This window comes from Melitaea cinxia, chromosome 5 (genome assembly GCF_905220565.1).
Source record: "Melitaea cinxia chromosome 5, ilMelCinx1.1, whole genome shotgun sequence".
Lineage (NCBI taxonomy): Eukaryota > Metazoa > Arthropoda > Insecta > Lepidoptera > Nymphalidae > Melitaea > Melitaea cinxia.
In genome coordinates, this window is record NC_059398.1 from 3,204,638 (window position 1) to 3,214,049 (window position 9,412).

At 31.9% G+C, this 9,412-nt stretch overlaps 2 protein-coding genes across 2 annotated transcripts; one reads left to right on the forward strand and one right to left on the reverse strand.

Moving 5' to 3' along the window:
- The first annotated feature begins 2,012 nt into the window (after positions 1-2,012).
- On the forward strand, positions 2,013-6,111 carry LOC123653703. The gene is made up of 5 exons (XM_045589696.1): positions 2,013-2,196; positions 2,421-2,560; positions 4,242-4,415; positions 5,410-5,564; positions 6,063-6,111. The coding sequence occupies exons 1-5, from the start codon at positions 2,097-2,099 to the stop codon at positions 6,109-6,111; spliced, it is 618 nt and encodes a 205-aa protein (XP_045445652.1). The 5' UTR covers positions 2,013-2,096.
- LOC123653951 lies at positions 6,033-9,110 on the reverse strand. Its single transcript, XM_045589922.1, has 5 exons — positions 8,917-9,110; positions 8,727-8,844; positions 8,449-8,642; positions 7,640-8,249; positions 6,033-7,527 (listed from the first exon to the last, which is right to left on the reverse strand). Exons 1-5 carry the CDS (start codon positions 9,006-9,008, stop codon positions 6,478-6,480), a joined length of 2,064 nt encoding a protein of 687 aa, XP_045445878.1. The 5' UTR covers positions 9,009-9,110; the 3' UTR covers positions 6,033-6,477.
- Positions 9,111-9,412: the final 302 nt, after the last annotated feature.

Here is a 9,412-nt window from a genome sequence, read left to right on the forward strand (position 1 = left end):
CAAACCTCCACAGTATTTTTTAAATATAAATTTTTACTGTTTTTATACTACCAAATTTCATTCTTGTATATTAGTTGCATATTAAGTTCTCATTAAAATATTAAATTTTCAAGAAATACTAATTAAAATTTTTATATGTGATGAGCTTCTACAGAAATTTATTGAAGCTCTTTTCTAGTAATAATAAAATAATAAAGGCTTACATTCAGAAAAAAGGCTGGTTAGTCAAAAGTAAATCTAAACAGCCTTTTCATATAGTATTAACTAAACGCAGAGCCATATGCATAGCTAAAAATAAACCTGACTTGAACTTGAGATATTAAACGATATTACTAAATCTGGTATAAGTCAATAAAGTTTTTAACTTATAATCGATAATTTTGTCGATAACCAAATAAAAACAACACCTTGCACCGATGAAAAACACCAGAAAAATGAGATAATACGTAATCATTTAGCTAACACCAAAACCATATTGTATAACCACGTACATTTCCGTAATAAATACTTTTAAATTTTCACTAATATCACTTTTATTCCATTTTCATGATCGTATTTTAAAAATCTTCATCTCCGTATTTGCTACTGCAGTCCTTGTTCCCACTGACGTCGAACAAACAGGATACGTTTTTACAACCAATCAGAAAGTACAGAAAATCTGCAGGGAGATCCGGATTGGCCGTAAATTCTCTCGGGTTACTAATTTTCCGTGGATGACAGTCAAATCTATTGAACTTGACATTATATTTTCTAACGTCAATGTCACAATAAAGTACGTTTAGGATTCAGAAAAAAAAATTATAATATGTAGTTTTGAGTTAATGCAATTGTAAGGCTTATTCTTGTATTTTGTTTATGTTTTATATTCAAAGATTTAGAATGCCTATATTTTTTTATTTCGTCCTCATTTAACTATATTACTTAAGTCTAAAAATGTTTTGAAACAGTTTAAGAACTGAAATATCTAATAGATTGTTCGTTTGACAATTTAGGTTTGACTTATCCTTAGTACAGAAAATTGAAATTTAAAAATTGCTTAGACGCTTAACATTAACACAAACTATATCTTTTTCTTAATTTCAGCGCGTTAAGCAATCATTGAGATGACTTCCATGCCCTCAGACTCAGAATCCAATGTTAGTGGATTTATAAGATATAGTGATAAAGATTTCAAACATCTTTATACGTCCATGATTGAGGTATGTATCGTAATTATAAGAAATACAATTAAAACATTACATTTGACGTTATGTTGGTGAAAATATTAGTCCTTTTTGACTTTATTAAAAGCAATTAATCAAAATTACTTAATCAATAAATAATTTCACTCAAGGAAATTTAACAGCTTTTATGCAAGCAGTTACGATTTCGGAAGCTATTTTCGCCTTTCTAATGTTTATTTAGCCTTTTCCCCATTATTTTCAGAATATGGAGATTATCAACCAGGATTTATTACAAGTTGAAAAGAATATGAAGAACATTGTACAGCAGTCGGGTCCATTAGAAAGTCAACTGTCCGCATTGCTCCAAACCCTGCCCAAACAGAACCTGAACATGCCTATGGAGACTGAGTAAAAAAATTAATTTATAGAATGTGAACATTTAGACCTCTCTTTTGTTACAAGACCTTCAAAAATATATTTCAAGTAATTATGTTCGTATATTTTAGATTTTTTAAATATACCAATCAACTGTTATTGTTAACTCATTATTTGTGATTTTTTTATTATATTGTAATGTAAGAAGTTTAGTTTTGTAAGTAAACAATATCATTAGGTTTCTTTTATTGAAGCTATTATATATTATATTAGGCTATTGTGTAAGTTAATATTATTATTTAAATATTACAAAATGCAATAAAGTTGATTTCTTCTGACTATGTGTCTGATTTACTTTATTTTTTTATATACTTATTACATAGGTGTTGACATCTCTATGGTAAGTAATATGTCATGAATTAAAAAATAATCATGCCATAAATGAAAAGTCAATAACATTATTAGGTATTTTTGTTCCAGTAAAGAGAACATTATTTATAATGTAAGAAGAAATCTAAAAATTATATTTGTTGTTATTGCTATATTTTGTAAAAACAAATGGCTACTATTAGTACAAGAGCCAAGTCCCCAACTCGCACTGAAGCCATAGCTATGGCTCTTAAACCAGGACCTATTTACAACACTGGAGTGCTTTTAGGTAAATTACTAATGTACAATACTACTACATGTTACAATAAAATAGCATAAGTATATATTGTATGATGTAATAAATATAGTTTTAAGAAAAATAAACTGATTTGATAATAATAATTTATGATAAATGTTAAAGCACAAAAAATAGAATTTAAATTTGGTACTAAAAAAATTTCGTCTTCTTTATTATTGTGCAAAGAATTATGTGATGTTTTTGATATTTCTCAGGGAATTGGGTAGAAGATAGGATAGAGTGTCCCAGAGGAGGAACACTTTATTTTCCACCTACAGAAGAAATCGATTACGATAAGTTAAAACCTGAATCAAGACAACCTGATTTTCGATTCAACAAATTAAATAGTTTACAGGTATTTAGGTTTAATTAAAACTTTTGGTTATAATTTACTGTGAGAAATGAGGTATTAATTTGAAATCAGGTCTACAGTAGTTTCTGTTACTAGCGACCCGCCTCGTATTCGCACTGGTGAAATGCTGATACTAAATATATGTACTGTAGAGTACAGAATGCCTATACAACGTTCACAGCTTTTTTTGTCATTAGAAAATACAAACATGTTATCTTTCGATGTTACTCTTGAATTGATAAATTGTAGTTTTAGTCTAATCCTATCAAACCTAATGTACTTACTATAACTGCGCTTTAAAAATTAACCTTAATACTGACTAAAGTACGAACACACAATTTAGAAAAAATTGTCGCGCGACCCTCCCTCCGGTACCGCCGTAACCGTTATCTGTCTGCATTTTAAATCTGTAATATCTTCGAAAATATTCATTTACATTACATGATTTAAAGGGCCATACTGATCTATAGTAAACGCACAATTTATTAATGGTACTTAATTGGATAAAGATTAATGTTGTATTGCTTAGTCGCTTCGTAAAAAAGCCATTATTTCTCGTAAAAAGTAAAGGATAAAAAATGGTTATTGTGGGTTATCTAAGAGATAGAGATACTTATATAGACGGACTTTTTTGTAGACCTTTTTAAGATGTACAATACCTACTTTAGTATATTATTATGACATATCTCGTAGGGTTCAGCCAGCATTTGCAATGTAAACGCAAAAAAATGTGTATATTTACGACATCACATTAGAAACCTCTATATATAAACCTTCCTCTTGAATCACTCTATCTATTAAAAACCCGCATCAAAATCCGTTTCGTAGCTTTAAAGATTTAAGCATAAATAGGGACAGACAGACAGCGTGAAGCGACTATGTTTTATACTATGTAATGTTACACAATATCGTTTAAGACGTACATCAAATATGTACCAGGTTTAAAATTATACTTTTTAGGGATATTTGAAAAACTTTACGCAATTATACCGCTTATTTTTTGCTTGTTGAAATTAAGTTCTGACAGACAGACAATTTTATTTGTTATCAATTATTTGGCTTTATTAGGAGCCTTAGAAATCGTTTTTAATTATTTTTTTAGATACCTACAGTCCTACACTAATTTTTGTTGTACATATAGATAGAGTAAAATCTTGTTTCCGTTAATTTTTAAGCATTTTAGCTAGATACGCGACTCGAAACGTAGGTATTTCGTATTTATTTTGTGATAACAAAAAAATTGGCCCAGTCTCAAGGAAATTTCGTTACGGACTAAAGTACAATCTTAAAAATATCTCTTGAACTTGTTATTTTGTGTTGGTGTTTTCAAAAATTATATACTCACTAGAATAAAACGTAACGGTAAAAAAAAAATACCTATATATAAAAAAACTCTAGTTTGATAACTGATTGTAGAGCTGTTTAAGCAATGCATAAGGTTCAAGGTGACTTAATTGTCGTACTCTGCCTGTTACCTTAGCTTATGCTTGGCTTCTATAGGTACATTGCAGCATGACGTTATATAGCCTATACTGGTCTTACATAAACATGCCTTTCAACAGAATAACAGTCTACATACACAAATATCAAGAATTGTTAGGGTAGTCAAACAAACTCGTTTTATTAATATATTTTTAAATGATTTTTTGTATTTTTCCTTGGGTTTATTCTTGTTTGTACACAGGGTAATGTGCACTCAATAATCAAACATGATAGTCACGAAACTTGCGGAAATTTTGCGACTACAACAGACTTGGTGTATAATGTTCTACCAAAACCGCTTTGTGGACCTATCATGCGTTATTACAAAAGAAGTGCGCACCAATTTTATCCTCAACCGGATCTTACGAAGTGTTTTGTATGTATTTACAATAGAGAAATATTTTCATGGCCTATTCCAAATGTATATACAGGTGTGTGGTTACGGCAGTAAAGAATATAGCCACCCGTGTGTCTCTTCCCGTGGGTGCCCTAAGAGGTGACTAACAGATAACACAGTTCCAATACCACCTTGAAACTTGATAAGCCGACCGTTGGCAGGATAACCAACCAACTGCTGGCTTTGAAATACACAGGCCAAAGACGGGCAGCAGCGTATTCGGTGCGACAAAGCCAGCCCTGCGGTCACCAACCCGCCTGCTCAGCGTGGTGACTTGGGCAAAACACACGAGTTCACGCCATTTTTGGCGCGAACTTGTGGTTGCCTATGTCTCGGACTATGAGTGGACTACGATAGGCTGAAGTGATAATGATATTAATGATGATGACGATACCAAATGTAGAAAAATATAGCTAGCTATTGTAAAATGTCTTATTTTGAAGAATGATCACACTTTTTAAACGAATTAAAAAAGGAAGTTCTCAATTCGATTGTATTTTTTGTAGATTACCTAACTTTTTTTTTGGAGTTTCTAAATTTTGATATTTTTTTAATTCCAAAGCTTGTGCTTTTCGTGCAGTCCCGTTTGAATATGATCCAGATCTGGAGAATTCTTTTTGAGTTATCCCCGATTATTGTGCATTGCAGCTACTGTACTTGTCGATATAAATTGAAGTCGTTTTACCGTCGCGATTACTGTAGCTTATAGACGTATGCAATACCAGAGGCATTGCAAGCGCGTTGCCGACCCTATCCTTAACCCCCCTCCAGAAGCTTTGGTCATCTTACTCACCAACAGGAACACAACACTGCTTATTTACCTGTGATCTAACGTAAGGTCGAGGTACTACCCCAGTCGGACTGCTCCATAATTTGAGTAGGAAATTTCCTGCTGTGCCCTACCTCAGTTAATTGCTTGCGAGCAACCGTAATTATGATAAATAAATTCAAATTTTTGAAATAAAATGACCAGGGTAATGTAACCGAATGGGGCTTGAAAAAAGGGCTTGAGCACGAGTGGGCCTGTACCGATGTCTCGGATTATTCATCAACCCTTTACGAAGACACCTACGTACCTCCCATGCCTCATCAGTACTTACAACATTGTGAGAGAAAGGCTCGAAATTCGTAAGTTATATATTTGTTGTTTTTTACAGTTGGAGCATTTATAGGAATTATTATTCCTTAATCATTTAAAAGGCAGAATAACATTGGGTTTGACCATATAAATTACTAGCTGTGCACCACAGTTCCACCTGCATTCATTGGAGAAAAACGTAATAAAAGAATATATAGCCTATGCCGACATATGGATTATCCAACTCAAAAATAATTTTTCAATTCGAATCAGTACTTCATGAGATTAGTGTGTTCAATAAAACGAACTTACAGCTTTATAATACTAGTATAGTAAATTATTATTAGACTAATTTTACTGATATAATTTTTAAATCGTCAATTTAGTATTTGTATTCAAGGCTTATTACATTCTTGGCCTTTGACGGCGTTTCTTTCCATAAATCGTAAAAATAAATGAGTATATCTTTGTGTTAAGATGTCTGGGTGTTATGACGAGTTATAATATAAAACAAATAATTATAGTTATATATATATATTTTATTTCAGGAGCTTCACAAAAAGTTTTCTCTATAAGATGACAAAATCAAAACAATGATAACATCAAGAATCATTTTTTCACTTTTTGCAAAAATTACTAGTCTTTTAATATCACATTTTGTTCGAGATAGGACAGTGACGTCCATATAAAAATCGTAACAATACAATAATTCTTAATGCTTTCATATCGCCGTCACCTGGCACCAACACGAGATCAGCAAATGCACTTACAACTAAATTCACTCATTCATCTTTACAACTAATAACCACTTAAAAACTAATGTATGTGATATAACTTAACAAGATTTCTTAACATAATGGCAGTTTATGAAATTTTAGTAAAAACGATCGAAGAATAAAAAGAAAACGAAAAAAATCGTTAGTCAATGTACGAGCTACGTCAATCTGACTAGCAGATTGAGCATTAGCGAGACGTGAAGGAATTGTCTTGAGGCAATTTGATCAGTCTGGACCCACCTGGGGCTTTGAACATACTGTTTGGAATATACTGCTGCTGGGCAAAGACATTCTGAGACACAAAAGTCTGCTGAGCAAATCTGGGTTGAGGTATTTGAACATGACTGTTGTACTGCATTTGAGGAAATACTGGAGTACTTACTGGCGTAAAACTTGGTGGATGATGGGAGCTGAAACCGTTCATTCTACAGTTTTGGAAACGATCAAGTATTGTAGACTTTTCCGGTTCTCTACAAACTGACTCTTCTCGAGATGGAGGTTGTGAGAAAATGTTTCGCTGGTTAATGCTCGAGGTTTGGGATTCAAACCCCGAACTCTGACTAGACGAGCGACTACCATTCACATTAAATATCTGCCGTTCACCTTCTGTACCCCAGTATCCACCTGCCACCCATGAAGTACCATGACCTAGTTTACTTGGAGATATAAGGGGTCGAGCTCTATTCAAAGGAGTCGGAGCTATGAAACTAGGTGATGCAGTGAATTTACGTAAGGCAAATACTGGATTCATTTTAGAACTCTTCTTTTTAGGGCTACTTATGCACAAGGAACTTATACTTTCATCTAAATCGGAGTCTGATTCATCCTTAAGGTTCTTTTGGTACTTATTGAATGAAGGTTTTCTGAAAACAGAATCAGATAGTGGATTCGGACTGCTACTCATCACGGAATTGACACAAAATGTTGAATTCAATTTTGGTTTACTCCAAATACTGTCATTTCTTGGTGTGAATGATCTCCCGTTGATTAGACTGTTGTTCAATGGGCTGGTTGTGTCATTGGAAGATTCTGAGAAGTTATTTAAGCCAAATTTACAAAGAGACACATCATCGTCTGTATCCAAAGATATATTATCTTCATCGTCAATCATTTTTTTTGGTGTTCTATTTGCTAAATTTTTCAGTTTCTTTGGTGTGATATTTTTTCTTGTAATTGTTTTAACAGTCTTATTGTTCATGCTTCTATAAACAAGAGACACTGCCAATACACTCGATAGCTGAAACATGTAATTCAACAATTAATTACCTTTTAAACTTTAATAATATATTTTAGATTCCTCAATACTATATATAACACATTTTATATATAATATAACACATTTTACTTACTTTAATTAAGCTCATTATGATCGGATCTGTACTCAAATATACATGTCCTATTGAAGTCACAACAAATATAGACCACAACAGATCAATAAAAATGCTATATTCTGTCTTGTTAATATTCCAAAAATGTCCTATAATCTGTATAAAACATACAAAGCTCCCTAAAGCTTTCTGCGTCAAATCATTTAGTACAGAGTTAAAGCTTGTAAATATGTCTATATCTATAGAATTATTTAATTTAATAAATTGATTCTCTAATGACGGGAATGTGAGTAGTGTCTTCATTTTAACTATAGATATAATTCTGTCTATCAGACTGTAAAATATAATTTTTACGTTATTAACTGTACTAGCTAAATTCTTATGTTTCGAAGCGTTTTCATGGCATTCAATCGCTACTAAGACTATAAGTATTGCTGCTATCAATCTAGACGTAGTATTAATAGTTGTTTTAATTAATTGATTTCGTTTTTCTGTTCTGCTTTTATTTTTCTCTGGTGTCCTCATTTCCAATAGCTTAGAACCCAATAAGGTTTCTTTCTCCTTATGTAATTTCATTTGCAGGACTTTTTTGCATGGGCTACATAGCTTGTAGGCTTTATCTAGTTGATTTCTGTAATAATAAAATAAAATTTTTTGCATCACCATTCTCATCTACATGGCAACAAATAATTATCAAATTGTTAATTATGTTTGTCTTAAGAGTGTAAAATGAAATGTTTGTACAAACGAGATGAAATCGTAATGAGATAGATAACAGAAATAATTTACATACACTCATTTGTCAGTGAATGAAAAAAAAAGATGTTTACCTGTAAATATCAATTTCTTCATCATATCTATTTTCATTCAGAGGAACAAAGTTTGCAAGTTGTGTCACCTTGAGCTGTTGGTTAATATTACACATTTTGCAGAGGCCATTTTTAGGCGGGCTTCTTTTGAACGATTTCGGACTTTTGGAAACATATTCACTTGAAGGACTCAAAACTTTATTATAGCCACCGTCCTATAATATACGTAATGAAATTATTAAACGCCGCTGAAAATAAGTTAACCTTGACATTCGTATTTCTTTATAAAAAAGGTGTACCTTTGTAAAGCCATTGTACTGATCGCACTTTGGACATGTCCAACTATTCCTTAGGTTGAACTTCACCCAAGCATTTGTATTGCAGAACCAACAATTCACTCTCCAAGGCAGCGTTGACCTGATTCGAGAAATATTAGTATTATAAGTTTTTTTATCAGGCGGGAAAGTATTATAACCTAATAGGACTTACCGCAAATTATATAGAAGTTTTAACAGTAATAATGTACACAGAATTGCAGGTATTGTAATCAGTGCGTATTCCATTACATAAGGAAATTTCATTTTTGGTCAAGTTTTGTTATATATTTTATAAAATCATATCTTTACTTCTTAACCTAAAAATACACGACACCCACCCACCATCACTACAACACAACAGATAAACAATATAACAATATTCTTGTAAGAATTGCTTACAAAAAACGATTAAAAACAATTTACATTCTTTGGTATTATTTATTATTATTTCTAAATTGAATACTATGAAATAAAATATTTAAATAATCAAATGAATATTTTTTTTTATAAGATATTTTTCTGTCTACTTTATTAGTCAGTTAGTCACTGTTTCTCAATTTCTCACTCTATGCTCCATGATTTCTCACGATAATGCAAATCAAGACTACTAGGTACTACGTCAAAGTCAAAAACACATGTACCGTACAGTATACGCTATTCCTGTGATT